Raw genomic sequence first — 23,891 nt, 5'->3', positions numbered from 1 at the left:
CGAGGTTGATGATGGAGAAATCGTTCAGGTCAAGGAACAAGAAAAAAATAGCAGATTTGAAATAGGATGACAACCAAGCCAATGTTTAAGTGGACCTTCATAATATTCAATATTGTTAGTGTGTGGAAGGAGAGCAAGGCTACAAATCTTCAAGAGAGTATGGACAATGATCTGGAGATCCATAAATAACATCATGAACCTAGCGCATGAGGTGTAGCTTGTTTGCAAGAACAATTGCTACTGTTGATTGAGATTGAGTCTATCCTCCAGTGGTGCTCAAGGCGTGCATAACTGCAATCTTTCCATTTGAGGAAATTACTTATGAGAGGAACAAGGCTTGCCTAAGCTTTGAGGTTCCAGAAGAGGTTGATGAACATAATGGCATTGATGTAGTTTATGATTGGCATCTCATTGATCTTGGTGATTCCAGTCATGACAATGTTTCTATCAGAGTGGTACAACCGAAGTTTGATGACAATGTGTTGCAACAAACGTTGATGCCAATTCACTTGTCTCGCTTGCTCGTTTGCTTTGGGAGTTGATGACCTTTCGTCTGATGACAGATTGCTTGAGGGCAAACAATCTTTGGGCAGTGAGGATTTGTCATGTCCTCAAATTTTAATGTAATAATTAAATTAAATTAATTAATTAATTGGTCCCATAATTTAGAATAATATAATCAAGGACCTTTAGTTAATAATTTTAATTAATAAATATAGGGTCCAAATTAATAAAGTAGTAAATTATTATTAATGTCTGCCTATTGTAAATCTCTAGACAGTTCTCGGTGTTAATGTTTTAGCATCAGTAGAAGTAACTGATGTCTATCTAATATGGTAGTTTATATTTATGCTGTTACTGTTATTCATCAAAACACACACACACACACACACATATATATATGCTTGGATTAATATAAACTCATAGCATAATCCTTAAAACTAATGACTATTGGCAGTATGGCATTATTAATATTAATGCCGTAAGTATAACTTGAACCGGCACTAAAATAAGTCGAAGGTTTATTTTGTTAGTTTGAAAACATACCATCGAAGAGGCATGTCTCTAGGCCATGTAGAGCCATGACTCTACGGTGGTTGTGGCTCTTTCCTTTTATAAATAGATGAGCAGATCGCTGTGGATAAACATCAATACACGACATAAGACACCCAGCGATCTGCAAATATATATCAGTCATAAGACTCTCAGCAATCTGAAAAATATTACAGTATTATATTTCAATCTATTTTCATCAAGGACTAACGTGCAGGAACATCAGGACAGTCAGCTTACTGTTCACATTATTTGTACAGACTCAGAACCAGTTCAGACTAAGGTCATACTTATTTGAAGCCATTATCTGCACTTCTATAATACAATTAAGACCATCTATTGTTCCATCATTTATTGTAATTGTTTTATCTATCAAAAGATCCTCAAAATTTAACATGGTATCAGAGCTATTCTGATAAGAGAAACTATTACAAAATAAAGTCTGAAATCTCAAAGTTTAAAAAGAAAGAGGCTAAAATCATATTGTTAAAATGGTGAATCATGTGAGACTCGAAGATAGGTTTGAGGATGCATCTAATTTCTCTTCATGGAAAATTAGAGTATTAATAATATTAAGAGAAATGGAGTTAGAGCAATATATTGAATCAAATCTACCCATGCCTGAAAATGAATCAGAAAAAATAACTTGGAAGAGACATAATAATAAGGCAATGAAAATCATTATAGATTCTGTAAAAGATCATATTCTTCCATCCATATCTAATCTTCAGAGTGCATTCAAAATGTTCTCCACTATTCAAGATACATTCGAAATCAACAATACTAGGAGATTATTAACTCTAAAATAAGATCTACTATATATAAAGATGAAAAATAGAGAATCTATAACTTCATATTTTTTAAGAATTTCTGAAATAAAGGATCAACTCACAACTATGGAAAATCGAGTTGATGACAAAGAACTCAGCATGATCGCTCTAAGAGGTCTTCCTCATTCATGGGAAACATTCATTCGAGGTTTAAAGTCTCGACCCGAACTTCCTAAATTTGATCTATTAAAGAATGAATGCACACAAGAAGAATCTAGGTTAATTTCAAGAGAACTAATTACCAATCAAGAGGGAGAAATTCAAGCACTTCATGTGAAATCAAACAAGAAAAGAAAATTCAAGTATACCAAAAGGGAATCTAACAAAAATCACAAATCAAACAAGCAACGTGATTGGTCCAAAGTTAGATGCTTTAAATGTGATAAAATTGATCACTCTCATATGTTCCGCCCCGAAAAGAAGAAAATACAAGCAGCCTTAGCAGAAAGCGAAGAGAAAGAAGGAAGAAAAAACTATGCCTTTTACTTAGCTCTTTCAAGTGAAATAAATTTTAACCACAACACTTGGATCATAGACAGTGGAGCATCTTGGCACATCACCTATTTTAAAGACAAATTTGAAACCTTCTCTAAACAAGCCTCAGAAGAAGTTACCATTGGAGATCACTCTACTTATCCTATTAAAGGAATTGGTTCCTATTCAATACAACTAAATTCAGGAATTACACTGCAACTCAAAAATGTTTTATATGTACCAGGAATCAAGAGAAACCTGGTCTCTATTTTTTGTCTTGTTGATCAAGGCTTCAGAATTACATTTCAAGAAGACAGAGTTCTATCTTGGCCCAAGAACTCTAACATTAAGAAAGCCATATTCATTAGATTTAGAGATGGAAGTCTGTATAAAATTTGTAATAATTAGAATCTGAACCTAGCTCTTACTCATGAAACTTCAAATTCTATTGAAATTTGGCATAGGAGGTTAGGGCACCTTCACTATCGAGCATTATCATCTATAGGGAAAATTGTAAAAGGTTTACCTAATCTAAAATTTGATCATTTAAGTATTTGCAAAGGATGTGCTTTATGTAAGAATACTAAGCAATCCTTCCCTAAAAGTGATCATAAATTCCAAACCCATTCTTGAACTAGTTCACATAGATCTTTGTGGCCCCATGTCAATACCCTCAATGGGTGCCTCTACCATATAATTTTTATTGATGATTACTCTAGAAGAACCTAGATCTATTTTCTAAAACAAAAGTAATCAACTAAAGTCTTATCCAAATTCAAAGAATTCAAAGCCTTAGTTGAAAACCAATCAGGACAAAAGATTAAAACCTTAAGGTCAGATAATGGGGGTGAATACATATCTGATATTTTTAAGAACTTCTGCATTACTGTTGGGATTAAGAGGGAGTTTTCTGTACCTTATGATCCTCAACAAAATGGAATTGCTGAACTAAAAAATAGGTCTATAGTTGAATCAACCAGAGCTATGTTGCACGATCAAAATCTTCATTATGCATTTTGGACTGAAGCATCTAACACAGCAGTCTACATTCAAAATCGATGCCCACACTCAGTATTAGAGAGCACCACTCCAGAGGAAATATTCACAGGCATTAAACTTGACCTAAGTCACCTAAGAATATTTGGATGTCTAGTCTATATCCACATACCAAAAGAGAAAAGAACAAAATTAGAACCTTCCGAAAAGAAGGGAATATTTATTGGATATAGTGAAACCACGAAAGGATACAAGATCTTCATTCTAGGTCAAAGAACAATTGAAATTAGCAGAGATGTGAAATTTGAAGAAGACACAGCTTTTAAAATTTCCAGAAACAGTGATGAATTCAATACAAAATCTATTTTTGAAGAAGAGGAACCTATAGAAATTGAGAGGGAGAATGATTCTAAACCTTCATCTATGTCTAATCATAGAGATTCTAAAAACATCAATAATAATAATAATAAGAGACCTCTTTGGGCTAGGAAAATAATAGAAGAAAATCAGGTTGAACCAGATGAAGTAATTCAAGAAAGCAAAAGGACTAGAAATCAATCATGTTATGTTGCATTCTTAACTGAACTTATAAAATCAGAACCTTCTAATTTTAAAGAAACACTTTAAAATCAGTCTTGGAAAGAAGCAATGATTGAAGAATATAACTCTATATTAAAAAATGATGTATGGGATGTTGTACCAAGACCAAAGAACAAATCAATTGTTTCTTCCAAATGGCTGTTCCATTGAAAAATACAAAGCTAGATTTGTAGCTCGAGGGTTCTCTCAGAAAGAAGGTATTGATTATGAAGAAACATTTTCTCCAGTTGCCAGATATACCTCAGTCAGAACCATCTTAGCAATCGTAGCATCCAAAGGATGGAAGGTACATCAGATGGATGTCAAAATAACGTTTCTTAATGGCAAGATTGAAGAAGTCTATATTGAACAACCAAAAGGATTCAATACTCATGACAACAAAACACATGTTTGTAAATTAAAGAAAGCACTTTATGAACTCAAACAAGCTCCTAGAGCTTAGTACGAAAGAATAGACAACCATCTATTAAAGTTAGGATATTCCAAAAATGAAGCTGATCCTAATCTATATTTCAAAACTGATGGTGATGATATGATTATTCTTGTGTTATATGTTGATGATTTACTGATAACAAGTGATGTACCTCTTATAAATAAATGCAAATAAAAGCTCTCAACAGAATTTGAAATGAAAGACTTAGGGCTACTTCACTACTTTCTGAGATTAGAAGTCTGGCAATAAGATAACTGCATTATTCTGAATCAGGGAAAATATACAATTGACATTTTAACAAAATTTGGAATGATGGAATGTAAACCAACAGCTACTCCTATGGAAGTAAATTTACACAAATTGAAAGATGATATGAACAAATCTGAACCTATAGATTCCACTTACTATAGACAGTTTATTAGATCCTTAATGTATTTAGTTAATACTCGTCTTGACATATGCTATGCTACTCACTTGAGTCAGTTTATGTGTGCACCAAAGAAGATACATCTACACGCAGCTAACTACATTTTGAGATATCTAAAGGGTACTATTGGAATGGAAATCAAATATGATAAAGTTAATATTGAACTTCATGTATATTCAGATTTTGATTGGGCTGGCAGCTCTATTGAATATAAGAGTACTTCAGGATATTGCTTTAGTCTAGGATCTGGGATGGTTTCTTGGTCCAACAAAAAACATACTTCAGTTGCATTAAGTTCCACCAAAGCAGAATACATTGCATCTTCTTTAGGTGCTAGAGAAGCGGTATGGCTATGGAAATTGTTAGTAGATTTGTTTAAAAGACCTTTGAAGCCCACTGTGATTCATTGTGATAATCAAAGTTGCATCAAGTTTTCAAACAATCCAGCCTTCCACAATCGCTCCAAACATATTGAAATTCCTTTCCACTACAGTCGAGATATGGTGAATCGAGGAATCATTCAACTTGAGTACATCTATACTAATGAGCAAACAATTGATATATTTACCAAGCCTCTTGCTAAAGTGAAGTTGAAATACTTCAGAGAAAAACTTGGTATGATTAATTTGTAATATTGAATATTAAATTAAATTTTAATTCATGTGAGTTTATGCTTCTATTTTGTTGTTTAGTAGCATCATATACATAATGAAAGGTGACGATCTTTCATGAACATATTTATTCAGAAGGTAATTATTTACAAGGTGACGATCTTGTAATAATAGAACTGTTATCATGGACATCTCTAGACATTGCTTCAAGCAATTAGAGATCATGAAAACTTATGTTATTATTGTGGACATCTCTAGACATTACTTCAGGTAATTAGAGATCATAGATAACGAATTTATCATGGACATCTCTAGACAATGCTTAAGTGCAAGTAGAGATCATGAGTAACATATTTTCATGGACATCTCTAGACATTGCCTAAGTGCAATTAGAGATCATGAAATTTTATATATTTTCTATGGACATTTCTAGACATTAGTTAAGTGCAAGTAGAGATCATAGGAAATTTTTGTTTATGATACTATTTCAGGTGACTAGAGAATATAATGTACATTGTGATAGTATTAATAACTTGGTGATATCATGACAATTTTTGTTATCTGACTTTTACTGATTTATTGCAGTATACTAATGGTGTATTACTTCTCCTTTGCTAAAGACAGAGTGTTAATTTATGCTGTTACTGTTAATCATCAAAACATATATGTGCTTGGATTAATATAAACTCATAGCATAATCCTTAAAACTAATGCCTATTGGCAGTATGGCATTATTAATATTAATGCCATAAGTATACTTGATCGGCACATTAATAAGTCAAAGGTTTGTTTTGTTAGTTTGTTAGTTTGAAAACATACCACTGAAGAGGCATGTCTCTACGTGGCCTTTGGCCACGTAGAGCCATGACTCTACGGTGGTTGTGGCTCTCTCCTTTTATAAATAGATGAGCAGATCGCTGTGGATAAACATCAATACATGACATAAGATTCCCATCGATTTGCAAATATATATTAGTCATAAGACTCTCAGCAGTCTGAAAAATATTTCAGTATTATATTTAAATATATTTTCATCAAGGACTAACGTGCAGGAACATTAGGGTAGTCAACATATTGTTCACATTGTTTGTACAGACACAGAACCAGTTCAGACTAAGGTCATACTTATTTGAAGCCATTCTCTGCACTTCTATAATACAAGTAAGACCATCTGTTGTTCACTCATTTATTATAATTGTTTTATCTATCAAAAGATCCTCAAAACTTAACACTTGGAGGCCTTTATAAGGACATGGTTGGGCATTGTGTTGGTTCCCAAAACTGTAGATTGGAATCCTACAAGCCTTGCCTGCTTGATGTTGGGATATTTAACCGGTTAAGGCCAACTTGACAGGATTGATCAATGCGATCCAAATCCCCTGCGCTTCTGGCTCTGCAAAACCAAGGTGGGTGGTCCTGATCCTGGATGAAACACTTAGATCCAAGAAGCTTATAGCAGATTGATTGGAACACGAATGTATTGAAAGTTTTCCTAACGACAAGAATTATAGAAAAACTTTAAATGTAAAAATTGTGAATTAATAAATAAATGTGATAATGTTTTAAATAAAGAATGAATACGACAAATGAATATATTAATTCCTCAACGGTAAGAAATGAAACAGTTGCCAGCATATGGAATATGAATCAAGAACAATATAAAGACCAATGCTTAATTAATTGGACAATTAGAGTCAATATTATAAGTTGAAACGCACAACTTTATAAAGTTCAATGTATTTAAACTATAAATAATTTTAACAATTCAGACACGACGAATCAATTATATGAACGCAATTTTAAACTAGTCTAGGATGCACTTTAATTCCTGCGATATGGAGACAAACTAGACATAAATACGAAAACAATTAAGTATTTCACAATATCTATGTTTATCAAGTTTAAAATGCAATAATAACCCAATCCACTTTTTCGAACATTAAAACATTTATAGAATTTAAAAATAATTATAAAGAACACAATTTAATAATATTTCAACTCCAAAATTTAAAATAAATGATTATGTCGGAAATAAAATCGCAATAAAGGCACTCCTTACAGATGATCTATCTACTGCATTTCAATTCCGGAATCGCATATAAATTTGCTCGGTAATTCAGTCCACGGGCTTTGTTCAAGAACTCATTTCTTCGCCAATTGAAAATATAATACATCATAAGTGCAACATAATATATAAAATTTTAAAATATGAATATGAATTATATCCTTTGTTATTTTACATTTCCTATTTATAAAGGAATAAGGGACATTGGTTGCCCTTTCAAGCACCACACCTCTTCATAATTAAAACTAACCAAAATTCAATACCTAATATGACTTTAATTATATCAAAATATAACTGACGACTTAATGATTCCTGTGTCTTATATCCTCCATTGACATTAATCCACGACTTTTGCATCCAACATTTGAGCATGTATTCATCGGTTCACAATATGTGTGTTTCAATTTCCTTAGAAACTTCCATGCTCATGCACATACCTCCAGACACTATATTTCTACACATGCTTCTTCCCACATACATCCTCATCAGTGCGAGGACTTGGTTCAAACTCCTTGTTCCCATGGTGATTCTTCATCTTGCAACAACACATAACAACATTAGATGTCAATGATTAAAAAAGACAAACATCCTTGGCTCTCCATTATCGTGGATGAGAGACAACTCATGAACTGCGTGAAATACCAATTTCTTCAACACAAACATTTTCCGGCATATGTAGCCTTCAAAGGCCTCCAACCACCATGCAACTCTGGATACTGGGTTATTCGGGAGCATGACTTCAACACATAACTAATGCTATGGTGAAGAAAAGACCAAACTTTAACTTTTTGACGCTTTCCCTGATTCAGAAAATCATTTATTTATTTTGAGTGCATCTATTTAATAATCCAAAACTGCTACGAATGTGGTTAGTGAGCCAATCTTCTATGCACCCAAATAGTGGCATCTATGTTTTATTTTCTGTCATTGTCTCCAAATTAGTTGAGAATTTGATGGACTTACTAGAAGTAGACATATTGCTCATTTGAGATGCACCTAGAGACGGTGTTGGTATGGTTGCGGGTGCCTCTGAAGACATATCTGAAAGTGGCCTTGAAAGTTTCAGTTCTTTAAAACTGCTTGACCAACAATTCCTTGTGATAGGTACTTGAGAAATACGTACTCTTCCTTTATCAATCCACATGTCAGCAGATTGAACAACCTCAGGAATCGGTTTTGACAAATATAATTTTACCACACCACCCGGCTGAGAGAAATTGCACCTTTTGTTCCAACTGACTGTAATATTGCTGCTTTGCTTCTGTGATATCCCCTTTCTCTTTGATTTCCTGTATAATTTCTTATCCTTGACCTGCTGCTTGGAATTTTTGAATGATTATACTAACTCTCCATCTTTGCTCACTTTTCACATAAAATGGAGACTAAAAAATAGGGCTCCATCACATTGTAAGTCATAATAGATTGGATTTGATTTGTCTTGTGTTTCCGGAGGTTGAAGGCTGAGGAAGTTGTGTGCAATTTCGAAGGTGGGAGATCCTTCCAATTCAACCTGTTGCAGTTTCAGTGATGCAACGCTACCCTATTCTGCGGTTGAAGGTCTCCTTGGGATATCTCACTCTACATGCCAGTTGCTATTTGTCATCATTTGGCGACTGCTTTGTATTTCCTTGTATCTTGTCTAATGCATATGTTATATGTAATCAAGTCCTATCATTATTTGGAGATTAATGTATTTGTGTTGCTTACATTTTGGCTGCTATCTTTGGAGTCTGTTGTGTGTGCGGATCTACTAAATCATGTTCGCAAAATCTGTGAATATAATTCTCCTTTGGTGACTATTTGCATATCATTCTTTGTTTACCTGTGACTCACAACAAGTATTATTTATGCATTTTCTCTTGCATAACTTCATTGACAATAAACTCATAATTGTGTTTCCATACAACTTTGTTGTACAATTCCGTACAACCTGCTAGACCCTGCGCCGTACATGCCCTTCCTCCCACCGTACATTCACCATACTGCCACTTCTGTCCTATCATACTTTATGCCCATTGCCATACGGTGCCTCAAACTGCCGTACAGTTATGACCAATTCCACATCCTTTGTCACACCTCACCATATGGCCCTATAGGCATCTCACACTGTAGGATATTTAGTTGGTGTTGTACAACCAAATCATATTTTTGCCGTACGACCTGTTCATACCATACGCACTTATGACCTCTCTTCGTGCCTAGAATGAGTGGCCAGCTAAGCTCTCACGTATGGACTTACATTCATTGCCAAGTGTGGGGTTATTCTTGTCCCGTTTGCATATGGTTGCATAGGAGGAACATTACACTTGGCAACTGACTGAATAATTCTTTTGCAAAAATGGTTTTGATTTTTGTGTTTTGGATATTTTATGCTTTTTTGGGGTTTTTTGATAATGACAATAATGCATGAAATAAAGTAACCAACTCTTACAAAATCCAAATTAGCAACAACTTATTTCATTAAATGGAGAACTCCTTGCATACATTGCAATTATTACATTCAAGAAATGAAACTAACAGCACGTATGAGAACCTGGTTTGTAGATGCAGTCCTGCAGTTTGGCCCAAAAATGATTTCAACCTTCATACAATGCAAGGAAAGTCCTTGACGTTTATGTATGAAATGAAAGTGCAGTCTGAAATTACCATACAATCAGACCTCACTTATCCAGAGGCTATGATTCTTATTTGCTGACTATCAATTTCAATCTCTGCAAATTATATCTATTAAAGCTAATTCAATCTCCTCTAATTTTGCGAATGTAGGGTCAACCATCACTGCAGGTTGAAGCCATAGATGTTTACAAAAATCGATGGATCTCTCACCATCTCTGATTGCTAAAACTCAAGAAGAATTGCATTCTTGCAAGCTGTAATTACTGAAACCCTTGCACTCCAAGAAACTTCTCATTCACAAAGCCAAAATATCAAATGCGTAACAAGTTCAATTTTAAGCTTTGGCATTATATATTTCTTCTCAAACAATTCACAAGGTAGCTCCTCATTCATGTTTCACATAAGTGGATTTTCTTTTGATGAAGGTTGGGTTTCAAAATTAATAATTAATTCTCTCCAAGACTAGATGCTCATATTCAAATCTAAAGACTTGGTGCTACTTAAAACATCATGATAAGCCTGTATAAAGTATTGTAATAATTAATAATCGTGAGTTTGGCCTATTAAAATTCTGCAACAAGTCAACTCTAAATCCAAAGGTTCACTGTCAAAGCCAAATACCCAAATGCCCTGCCAAAAGTTGTAAATGAGAAAAATTGACCTACCATAAACAATGAGTCTCTCAAAATGATCCAAATAATTAATACAATGTCAGGGACCTGTATAACATTGAAGAGAAGTGATGCACCCACTGCTCAGGTAACAGCTTGACACAAAAACCCTCAAATCAAAACATTAGCCCATGAGGGTTGAAATGATTGGCTGACAACTCAACTACTGATACTGGCCAGAAAGCGGACATTACACTACTGCCTTCTTTGTTCCCCTTTCACCACTTTTTCTAGCCAATTTAATCTTTTTCCTAGAGGTCTGAACAGGATTCCTTTATTTCAATGAATTAACATCTAATTCCATCTTTGAGTGATATTGTCTTAATTGGATGCATTAATATCATATTTTTATATAGTCTATCCAAAATTTCCAATGAGAGGTGTGTCAATTTTATGCTTGTCTTGAAGTTTTTAGAGTTCTCAACTTTTAATGTTGTATGAATTAAATTATGCCCATAATTTACTAAATTATGAGATATTTTCTGTGTTAAGATTTATCCTCACCAAATAGGCAGTTACATAACACTATATTCATAAATTTTCTCTAATGTGTCATCAAGGGTAACAACTTCTTGAAGAAAAGTTTACTTATATTAATTTACTTATATTGGTACCTATTTATATTAATTATATAAGTATCTAATTTTACTATTATAAATACTCATTAGCCAATAGGCTATTATTTTGGCAACGTTGATCAGAATGTGAGAGGCCAGTGTTTAAGAAAGGACAGCCACAACCCATATATAGACAACAAATTCAAAACAACCATATGCTCTATGTACTCATTGATATGCATTATACGATATAAAAAATAAATGAACATCTTCCTTTTCTACTTTGTTTATTGTTTCTCTGTAGTTTAAAAAAATGGTAAGTGTATATCTCTCTTTTGGCCTAATCATTGCTCCTTCTTTTGGTGCAATTGCTAGTTCTTAAGGTTTTTGTAATGAATATTGAGTGGAATAAAATTAGAAATATAATAATCATTATAAAATACAAGCTAATTTAACAATGTGAAATGAAATTAGAATTTGAGTTGCATTAAAATAATTTCTAAGAATTTGAGTTGCATTATAATGATCAAAGAATTTCTAATGCCTTCTCTTGCACAACACATTAATGCACTTATCAAGTAATAATTCAATATATGAAAATTGTAAATGTGAACCTAAAAAGGGGTCATGACATTCTACCTATTCCCACTAGAAGATAAACAACTATACCTAATCCACTACAAGACAAACACAATATCCTTCCCAAGTTGCCATCAGGGGTAACAACTTCTTGAAGAAAAGTCTGAAATGATACACTATTACTTATAATCAAGAAGTTTTACAGCATAAAATATTTCATAGGAAATTGGAAGCTCTGTTTGCCTTGCATATTGCTATTATATTTAGTACTGCATTTATTTGGGTTAGTATCCCTGTTCTGTTTATATTGTTGTAACCTTAAGTTAGTCTTTTTATTCTTAGGCTTTTTTCTTCATCCATCTCTTAACTATTATTAGTTGGTTTACTTTAATAAATTTTCTTGGCGTACTTTTAGAAGTTCACTCATAAATTTTAAAAATATGAATTTGCTTAGTTCCCTGGATTTTTTTAGGTTCAAAATTTAACCCTTCCTTTTCTTTGGATGTGGTTATATTGGTGATCTTATACAACTTTCTAGAGCTTCAGTTTGGTTCTTTTTAATTTCTTTTTGACAGTGGAATTTTTGAGGTTAACTGTTCGAGGGATGTTAAGATACAAGGTGTTATTGGGCCATGTGCTTCTCTGGACAAGGTATGTTAGATGTGTTGAATGTAAAATGTAAATTGTTAGCTTATGAATAAGTGGTCGCTATGAATTTGTGAAATCAACAGGCAGCTTCCTGCTACTTTTCCAGAGGGGGGTCTCTTGCTCAGATATAGTTATTGGCCAAGGAAATACAACTGCCTGGAAATTGTGCGGTCTTGACAAAAGCACTTCTTTGTGTATATTTTTCGATGTCATCCCAAAGGAATTATCTGGAGCAGCAGGGCAATCTAACAGCAATCTGTTCCTTTTTCAGTTTCTAACATAGTAAGGTCCTGTTCTTTATACCAAATTGTATACTGGTAATTTTCAGATGCTTCTTAGGCCTTCTGCTTTAGTGGTCTACTGCTATAAATTATAGGATCATGTATAAATCAGCTGGATTCATTGATCTCTGTTCTGTTACAGTTATCAGCATAGAAGTGGACAAATGCGGCTTCGGACTACCACACTGGCCAGAAGATGGGTTAATGGTCACAGAAGCACACAGGTGCTATCTTCTTTTCATTCAGCAATCTTTTGAATGAAGAGCAAACATGATTCTTATACTGAACTTATATTTTAATCTTGAGTAAATTTTATGATGCCCTCTAAAAGTTTACCAGCTTCTCTCTGCCGATATTTTTTTCCCTTAAAAGTTTAATATTCAAATTTAAATGTCAAAATGTGCTATAAGTTAGACCATGTGCTAGGTATTGAATATTTTGTATTTCACATTTCATTTATTACATACTGCATTGTGCATGATAGCAATAGAGAATACAATCAACGTACACGGATGAACAGAATGAGGCCTTGTTTTGTACCTACATAGGACTAGGGAGTACATAAAATATAAGGTCTGATGTTGTGTAGCTACATTTTAGTTTATAACTAAAACCATCACAATATCCACATTTGTATTACCTTACAGGATTGTAATGTGGTGTTTGCCATGATTTAACAGCAATAAGGTCTGTATATGTGCATTGCCAAACATGAATGCTTACACAAGTAACCAATGATAGGCATTTTTTGTAAATTTAAAGTTATTAGATATACTTGCTTGAAGACAGAAAACTTCATATGTTACAGTTCAATATTGTCAGTGTTTCTCCAAGTTTCCGGATGGTGAATTGCAGAAGTGTTGGGATTACAGTTATTTTTCTAAATTGCAGGGGCAGCGCAGGGATGACAAAGAAAATAACCAACCAAATACCCAAGGATTACAGTTTTTCTGATTTACATTATTGATGCATAGTCTATAGGTTTTGGGAAATATTTTAATATTTAAATTAAATGGTCGCCTTTATTTTATAAACCATTGAAGACATAAGTTGTAAAAGGTATTTTAACTTTTATATCTATTTATCCCACATTGATAGAGCGAGTGTGTGAACTTTTGTGAGAGCATTTTAAAATAGATTCAATAGCTCTCTTTCACCATGCTTGAAAATATATGAAATTGTCTGAAGGATTGATATTCTTGGGCTTGGAGAACGAAAACCCTCTTCGCTATCATTCTTTTCACCGCTAGAAGACACAGCTAGGAGGATTTGTGTTTTTATTGCAAGGTAAAATCATATTGCTATTTCTTCTAGTTGTTGAGATTGAAGCTATCAGGGAAAGCGGTTTGATTTTGAACTCTAGTTTGAAGGCATAAATCAATGTGTAAATTGCTGGTAATCTTTGACACTTATTGTCCGTACCAAGTTAGGGATTTTCTGAGGGTCTATGTGAACCGTATCAAGCTGGGAAGGTGTTGTACGTATCAGACATAAGCTTCAGTAGAGCTGTTCATTCCTAGTAACATCTGTAATTGCTTGTAATTGGTGAACGACTGCAATCTGGGTGCAGTACAGGTTTAGATAGTAGCAGCAAGGTGCCGTACAATCTTGAAGGTGGGGGAAAGGGTGGTGCATGGGGTCTTTATTGAATTGTGTGTGCTGTGCGTACCTAGGAAATGTCCATATCAGGTCTGAATTGAGTTTAGACAGCAATAAGTGGTATTACAGTCATAATCCCTTAAGTTGAGCATAGTAAGCTATTACATTGTAATATTGTATCCATTGATAACTAATGACAAAGTATATCAGACTTGTAATATGAGTTGAATGTTCATAACTTCATAGTGCTGCTTACAGTTTAATGGTTGCAAAATATTGTTTGGTTTTATTTATATTTGCCACTATTTAAAATTGCTGTTATATGTTCAATGTATTAGTTGGTTTCAAATGTCAATTTCATATTTGCAGAAACAAGCAAACAAAGAAAAAAAAACTGTTAATATAAGGGCAGCCATTACAATTTTAAACTTGTATTATGTACCATTCAATAAATAACTTTTGAAACCTCAATAACCAACCAGGTAGAAACTAATTCAATCACATGACACAAGTATACATTGATCAAATGAGTATAAAAACAAAATTTAGCTGAAGGAAACAACGTTTTAGATATATGAATGCTATCAAGTACTTAAGGTGTACACAATTCATAGTTTGTGATACTTATGGCTTAAAAGAAAAATTACAAAATGGAGTCATGAACTATGGTATAAGGGAACTTGTATCCCTAAGCCTAGCATTGTCAGCTTTAAGTGGAGTCGTGCATTTACCTTGGACAAGTTTGCAATTGTTGCTAATACCTTAGGACGATTGCTTAGGATAGCATTGATGAGGGTTTTGCAGGCCACCAACGCAGAGTAAAATATAATAAGTATATTCTATCCTCTTGAACAAGGAATCTCAGGTGCTACAAGATATGATTAGTTGAGACAACTGCAAGGTTCCTAATACGAGGTCTTGACTTAACTCGGGACTTAGTAGATAAGGTGATAATGCTGATAGCAATGAAGGGTCTTGTGCAAATGTTCCTGGACAGAATATACATTTCTCTTTCATTATGTGGGGTATCTCAGGCTTTCCTAGTGGCAGAACTGTGAATTTCTGAAAGTCCGATAATGATAGGATTTCACATTCTCTAGATGTCTAATCATTTTCGGATCTTTGAAAGCTTTAATAACACTTCACTTTTCTACTAAACTACTTTTGAATAAATTGCAAAAGGGATTAGGGCTTAAAATGCTAACAATGGTCTTTAGAAAAATTGATCCCCATATACTGATTTCTACTTGACTACAAAACTCCATAGAAATATTGCATTCTTCAAAGGGAAAGAAGGATTTTAAGATTGTAAACTTACACTCAAGTACACAACAATGGCACAACTCAAACATGCATTCAAAATTAAACAAATGCTGCAATTGGTTTTAGACTAACCATACATTGTAACTTACACCAGAAAGACACAAACTGGATGAATTAGGAATCTATCAAGTATTTTCACATTTTACCATTTAAATCACTGAATTGAAACTAACATTGAAGAATAGAAACCATGCATGCACATTAAAAATACACAAGAAAAACCATCATAACTTAAATGCTTCACTTGCATTAACTCCAAATGCTGAGTACAACAATTTTTGTTCTTCAGTCGCTATTGCTACAACAATTACCCTTGCTAATTTGATCATTTACTACGAACTTTACAAAGGAAAAAGACACTACCCTTTATAGAAAAGGCTTACAAGATCAATGGCAGAGATAAATTCAGCAACAAGGGCTAGTTTTTATTTTGTAGTAACATTAGGATATTTAAAATAATAACTTATATGTAAGAACCATCTTGCATCAAACCTTCATTCTGACCATTCTTCTATCCATACAAGATAGGAATACGTAAGTAGTCCATTAGACCATATGTCTATCCTATTGAGATATGTTCTCATATTTGCCAGTGGGCATAAGGACAGGTAATGTAAAACTACTTTGAATGGAGACTTGTAGATTCATTGGGACCAATACAGGTTCTGAGTCCCTTTCTACAGATATCACAGGCTGCACAAATTTTATACCAAGGATCCCTGCCTAGTGTATGAATATTTTATATCCTTTCCTTGGATTTTGAGCAAATGAGCAATTGCAAGATTACTAAGGAACTACTCAAGACTTATATCTCTTCTTGGTTTTTGGACATTATGTAATGTCCCTACTTTGAGTTGCAATAGATTTGATGGATTCAGTCTATCATTGGGTCCTTTTAGGCTAATACTGGTGTTTAGAGGACCTTGTTGCTGTTCAGTGGCCAATGGTGATTTTTGGCTCTGTTTTGAGGATCTCATCATTTTTAGTAAGCCAAGAGATGTTTCCAATGAGCTCAGATTGTTAGAAGAGTTGAGTGATACACTTAATTTTTAATTTTGGCTTTTGGTTTGGGTTCCAAGAATCTTGAAGGGAGTGTCTATTTTGAGTAAGTCACCCTGTCAATTTCATTCATCGTCTTTCTTCATCAGGATTGCTCATGTGCTCAGATTCGATTTTGATGCTTCTTCAATCATTTTCACAAGACGAGTGGATTATGATTATTATTTAGTTAAATTTGCTAAGGTTTCTATTTTTGTTGGTATAGTATATTGGTCACCTTAGTGTCATAGCTCGCTGGAACTGGGTTGGAAAGTTTTAAATCTTTGGCACAAGAAACAATGACCTTGTGTGTTAGAATATCATGATTGTGATGAAAATGTCATTTTTGGAAGCAAAGGGAGTTTTAAAATTTTATTATTCAATTATGTGCCATGTATAATGCAAAGTGCATTTAAGTGAATGAAGCTATTGGGCGTTGGGTGAGAATGAGAAGACAACCTTCATTTTATATTACAAAAAGGCCCTCATGAGGAAAGGGAACCATCTCTTGTCTATTGCATTTTTTATGAATTTGGGAGCTCTTGAGGGTTTCAGCGTTAGCTGTGGTAGAGGACTGTTTCCTCCATTCCTTTGACACTTTGAGCTGTTGAAAATATACATCGAGTTGTGCTCTGATTCTGAGAAATATTTCTGCATTTGGGGTTTGACAAATTGGTGTTAAAGTATATCAATTTGATCTCAATGTTTGCTGCGATTTATATCATAAGGGTTTGCTGGTTGGATGCCATTATTTCAGCCTTCAATTCTGTTACAAGGCTGCTGCTTGAAGGCAGTTTCAATCTGCAATTACATATTTCCTTGGCAGCCAGTTTGGGAAGGTGATGCGAGGGATTTCTGTAGCAGTGTCTGCATTACTAGAGCTGTGTTTGGGTTTCCTATGCCAGAAACGCTGCATCTGCTAGCAACATTATTACCTTGGTTGCCATATACAGGGTTGGCCTGGAGTTTTTTGAGACATCGGTGCAAAATAATTACAGGTGCCTTTCTAGTTATTTATCTAAGTAACCGGTTCGGGTTCGGTTCCAAGTTCAAAGTTCGAGAACCGGTTCGCAAGTTTGTCAAAATTTTGGAAAGGGGTTTGGGTTCATTAGTACAAAAACATGTAAAAGTTACACACACACACACACACATATATTTATGAAGCACGAGTTAAGTTAGAATGTAGCATAGTAGCATAAACACTTTTAAACAACAAAAACACCATAAACTTGTAATCATACCATCATATAGTTCAACATCAAAGATTGAATACATCAAAAATAAATCATAGCATCAAGTTCAAGTATCATTGTTTAACTAATGGAATAAAAATCTTTTAATATTCTAAGTTCTTCAAACTTCATCTTCTTCTTCATATTCATCTTCTTCTTCTTCTTCATATTCATCATCATCTTCTTCTTAATCTTCTTCTTCTTTGCCATCAGTTGACTCAGCAATAGAGTTAAGGCCAATGGGATCAACAACAACAACAATGGTATTGGTATCAAACTCTTCAAAAAATGACAATGACATTGAGAGGCCACAAAAAATGATAATGAGAGGCCACCAAAAGCATTTATAACAATCTTTTATGGTTGTGGACGCCAAAAACTTACTAAATTTTGCAATAAAGTGTTTTGCCATTTGCAAGGCCCACAAAGCACATGGTTCGAATTGGGTTCGAACTTGGTTCAATTTTTTTGGCTTGGTTCGCCTAGGTTTGAACTTGGTTTGAACCAGATCAAACTAGTAGGCGAAAATTGGAACCCTGCTCGAACCGGACTGCGAAGCGGACCTGAACTTTGAACTAGTTCGAACTTCTGCAGGTCCGGGGGGTCCAGGGACAAACCATGGTAACTTAGTTATTTATCAATAGGTTATTGTTTGTAAAAATTTGCAAATGTTATAATCACAATTAAATATTATTGTGTTGGCATTCATTGTGATTTGGTTTTCATGCCAGTTGTATCAAAAACTTTCCAAAAAACAAAAAATTATCTAGCATTGCTACAATTTAAGCAAGCAGGGCTTTTACAGCTGTATCAGAGCTTGTTTGCAAAGTGTTTGAGAAAATGTCAAACAACTGAATAGTAAAGAAAATTGCTGTTTGTCAAAGTTAGAAACAGCAAGAATTCTTACACATTCAAGAAAGTACAGGTACCCTCGTAAGTATCAAGTCATGTTGGTATATTGTTGAGTATAGTTTTTATTTATTAGCAGTATGAGGACTTCAATCTCAATTATATCCAAGAAACCTGAGTGTTGGTGACTCCCTCCATCACCCAAACTGCCTACATACTTTGCATCCATGGGATCACGGTGTTCATGGATTCACACTTTATTATCAATATGTAGTTTTGGTTGAACTATATTTTATGTAACTGTAATGGGAACACAACCTTTTCGAGGTATTAGTCATTCTCAAAGAGTTCTTCGCTGACTGTCAGCCACTTGGGCACATTCATCAAACCCTATAGCATCTACTACAAACACCTGAGGTATTGTCAATTGTTATGATTGAAAAGAATATATTATGTTAATTTATGCATGAGAATGATTTCGTTTAGCTCTCTTTTAGTTGTTATTATATAAGATTTCTTCTAAGATTTTATGTCCATTTAATAGTGTTTGATTTCCCAATATGATTTCAATAGTTGTTTGATAAAGTTAATATGCTGGAACAACATTTGCTGTTTTCTTATAAACAAATACAATGATTTACTATATAATATACAAGATTATTCTTCCTAACTAAGCATACTCCTAGCCGTTCTGAGAATTAACACTATTCAGATTTCTATGACCAATAGAAGAACAATATTTGTAACAAAACCAATGTTCAATGTTCACTATTATTACAGTGATGATGTAACACTTGTAACTCCTTTTAAAGAGCAATGGTTCTAGAATGAATCACAAAGAGGCTCAGAATAGGTCGACAACTAGTTCTTTTTATCCTCAAACTCTAGTTCTCTGGAAATAATCAACTACACAATTAGTAGGATGATTGGCATATATAACTCCCTAAGTGAAGTGCTAATCTTGTATTCCAACTAACATACAGATATCCCTATTTCAAGACGAGTCTGAAAGTTTTTTCTAAGACACTTTGGATGATTTATCTCCAGTCAGTACAATAAATTTTAGAACTGCTAGTAAATACTGTTGTATCAATCTAAATGAGAGTTATCATGGGTATGCAACTTCTTCATTACATTTATATACACATATACATCTTGCAAAATCCCTGCTTTACGCCTACAAATTGCAGATGCCCCACTTTGGAATGTTTTTGGAACAGCTTGGATCCAATATTTTTCATTCTTGATCTCCCATGTCAATGATATACGTCAATATCCCTGATATACGTCAGTATCCAATATCCTCTTAGACATGGGCACATTATACTTCCATGTGTTGATGCTCCTCCTCTCTTTGTCTCTCTCTCACACACACACACAACTTCATATTTGATAATGATAAATGCATAATCGTGGTTTGTGCGATATACATTTATTTGATTTTATTTACATATTATGAAATCCTTTGTTTCAAATGGCTATATAGGTATGTTTATTTACAAATGTATTATTACTTTGTTTTTATTTGACATAGTGTTTATTTATTTTAATAAATCTGTTATTTATTAGTTTTTTCAATTGATTTATATAAACATAGTGGATTTATTTAATAAATGTGTTATTGAAAATTTGTGTTAAATTTCATCTACTTGTGTTTTTAATATTAATTAATTTACTTATATTGGTATCTATTTTTATTAATTATATAAGTATCTAAATTTACTATTATAAATACTCATTAGCTGATAGGTTATTATTTTGGCAACATTGATCAGAATGTGAGAGGCCGGTGTTTGAAAAAAGCCGGTGTTTGAAAAAAGGACAGCCACAACCCATTTATAGACAACATATTCAAAAACCATATGCTCTATTTACTCATTGCTATGCATTATACGCTATAAAAAATAAATGAACATCTTTGTTTTCTACTTTTTTTATTGTTTCGTTGTAGTTTAAAAAAAATGGTAAGTGTATCTCTCTCTTTCGGCCTAACCATTGCTCCTTTTGGTGCAAGCGCTAGTTCTTAAGGTTTTTGTAATGAATATTAATTGGAATAAAATTAGAAATATAATAATCATTATAAAATACAAGCTAATTTCACATTGTGTAAAGAAATTGGAAATTGAATTACATTAAAATAATTTTTAATGATCAAATAATGTCTAATGCCTTCTCTTGCACAACACATTAATGCACTTATCAAGTTATAATTCGATATATGAAAATTGTAAATGTTAACCTAAAAAGGGGTCGTGGCATTCTACCTATTCCCACTAGAAGATAGAACAACCATACCTAATCCACTACAAGACAAACACAATATCCTTCCGAAGGTGTCATAGGGAGATACAAAAATAGATTAGGACAACAAAATGCAATTTGGACGTTTTCAATATTACATTTGATGTGACTTTGAAAATTTCCTATTCCTTTTACAATAAAGCACATGTTGAATAATTCTCCTTTAAATATTTAAGTCTTCCATTGATATTCTCTAGGTACCTTTTGTTTTCAAAATTTTTGAAATTGCTTCTTGAGCTTGTTCCATGGAAATATTCGGCTGAGAGTAGGATAGTTGAAATGCCCTTTAGTTTTATTTAGTTCTAGTGATGTTGTGGCATTCATCAATCTTGAGGGACTTTAATGAACCAACACCCTTTAAACCCTGCAAAGGCATTTATATTACAGTTAAAACACCATTCTATGACTTACAATTTCATTATACTCATTAAAATTGACCTCCATGCTCACATTTGAATTAGATAAGTCAAGGCTCTATAATTACATATAAGATAATTTTTTATTTCTGTATAATCAATAACATTATAACTTTATCACATTGCAATTAATCATTAATATAAAACAAGCTCTCCCTAGTGATCATGGAACATTGACCTAAGGATTACATGTAGTTCGGCTTCAAAATGTCATTACATATCTTGGAGGGACTTGGAACTCACCATGATGGAAAATCGGATTGGACTAGGAAATAGGTGGATTGAGGTTTTATTCAAGTTTTGGATTTGTATGAACCATTCGTCACATTTTGGATTAGGATTTAGCCTTGGAGAGGATTTGGAACACATAGCTTGAAAGGAATGGGGAATTGTTCTTATGTTTTGGATTTAGCAATTTGGTCTTGGAGAGGAATTAGAATTGATAACTTAAAAGGAGTGGGGAACCATCCTTACATTTTGGATTTAGCAATTTGGGCTTGGAGAGGAATTGGATATTCCTCCAACTATTTAAAATTACATTGTAGACTTGATCATGGGTTTGAATGGAATGTCTTTGATGTTTCAGATTGGAAATTGACCTTGGAGAGAAGTGGTGGGTATCACCTTATGCTTTGGACTATAAATTTTGGCATAGAGAAAATTGGATTTTGAGGTTGAAGAGGGATGGAGAGCGTATTGTCCTAAAAAGTTAGTACCCATGATTGGATACTTTATTAGGATGTAGTAGATCCCAATTTGCTGATTTCAAGATTTGATGATTGTTATGCTTGATCCTAGTAGACTTGATTCCTCTTTTCACACACCTTTTCATCAATCTCAATTTTCCATTTAAATTTTGGCCCATCCTTGGGACAAATTGCAAATGGTGTCATGTCATGAGAATCAGGGCCCAAATTTCACCAGAGCCTCATGTCGGGATATTAGTGGGAGATTAGATTTTGTAATTGGCTTCAATCACTTTTCAATCGCACAATGATGGATTAAATATAGAAAATCCATATCTCTCCTCATTTTGATAAATGTTCATGGTCTACAACTTTTGCAATCAAGCTATCAAGTTCCCAAGTAATCAAGAGCAATTGGATTCAACATTAGAAGCCAAGAAGCCAAGATCTCGTCTCTCCAATTCTCCAATTCTTCAAGATGTTTCAAGTCATTCTTCTCCATTTGAAGGAAGTTTCTCTCTCGTGATGACCAAGTAGAGGAATTCGAAATCAAGCAAGAAGTTCCTTCCTTCCATTCACATTCTTTCTCCTTCATTACAAGTGATTATCAAGCATATCTACATCAAAAATCTAGGAGTGACATACATAGACCTATGCATTTGTGAGGGCATCCTTGAGTCCACATCACATTCCAAAGTTAGTTCATTAGGTTTGTAACATCCAGATTTCCTGGGTCTAAATTAACATCTAATATACTAAAAGAATTTAGTTATTACTTTGTTTCATAGGGAGACAATTATATCATTCAGGTTCATGTGAATAAGATTTACCATTAAAATTAGTTAGCTAAAATTTCTTAACTAAAAACTTGAAATACCATCAAATGAAATTACTACAGAAACTGAAAACCGCATACCTCGGAAAACTAAGATCGAAATCGAACTAGTGATGCTTTTGCAACCATCTGAGTTAGTCCACAAATACACTATAACAATTTCACATGATGACTAACATCTAAAAACTGCTATCTCAAAATCAAATGATAATTTCAACTAAATACTACTATATTTAAATTAGGGCATCACTTACCACTATATTAATTAGGCCATCATTTACCATCAGTTCATTTAGGGCTTTAGATACTGCTATTATCACTTAGGGCTTCCGCTACCACGGATTCAATTTAGGGCTTCCGCGACCACAGATTCAATTTAGGGCTTCCGTGACCACAAAATTCAATTTAGGGCTTCAGATTCCTTTCCTTCCGATTGCTTAACTATGGTCGTAAATCAAGGTTAGAAATATATTTATATTTGATATGAAAAACAATCAACGATTCTATAACGGTAAAATTAACTCAATTTAATCTTACCTCCACATAACTAAAAATGATAATACCTGTTTTCGATGTCAATTGAATGCATAGCTTATATTTGTCTGATGCAAATCCGACATCTTGAGAGAGATGAAACATTATCAGGGGCTTAACCACCCATCCTCAGACCACAATATATTCCCCCATGATCTCTAACGAGAAAGGCCCTCCCTACCCAGAACTGACAGGGAACATCATTCCATCCACTAGGCATCATGATATATAACACGC

The 23,891-nt window shown here is 33.7% G+C and overlaps 1 protein-coding gene across 3 annotated transcripts in view; it reads left to right on the top strand.

Annotated features, from left to right (window-relative positions):
* Positions 1-23,891, top strand: part of LOC149530211 (protein transport protein SEC23 E-like) — a 300,314-nt gene that overhangs the window by 167,548 nt on the left and 108,875 nt on the right. For all 3 annotated transcript variants that reach the window (XM_089811665.1, XM_089811664.1, XM_089811666.1), the window contains exons 5-7: positions 12,488-12,563; positions 12,667-12,842; positions 12,984-13,065. In XM_089811665.1, coding sequence (XP_089667791.1) covers positions 12,488-12,563; positions 12,667-12,842; positions 12,984-13,065 — 334 coding nt within the window. The remainder of the gene's footprint in view (positions 1-12,487; positions 12,564-12,666; positions 12,843-12,983; positions 13,066-23,891) is intronic.

This window comes from Cupressus sempervirens, chromosome 11 (genome assembly GCF_028749045.1).
Source record: "Cupressus sempervirens isolate cs-2001-9-10 chromosome 11, ASM2874904v1, whole genome shotgun sequence".
NCBI classification, from domain to species: domain Eukaryota; kingdom Viridiplantae; phylum Streptophyta; class Pinopsida; order Cupressales; family Cupressaceae; genus Cupressus; species Cupressus sempervirens.
This window is presented reverse-complemented; position numbering and strand designations above follow the sequence as displayed.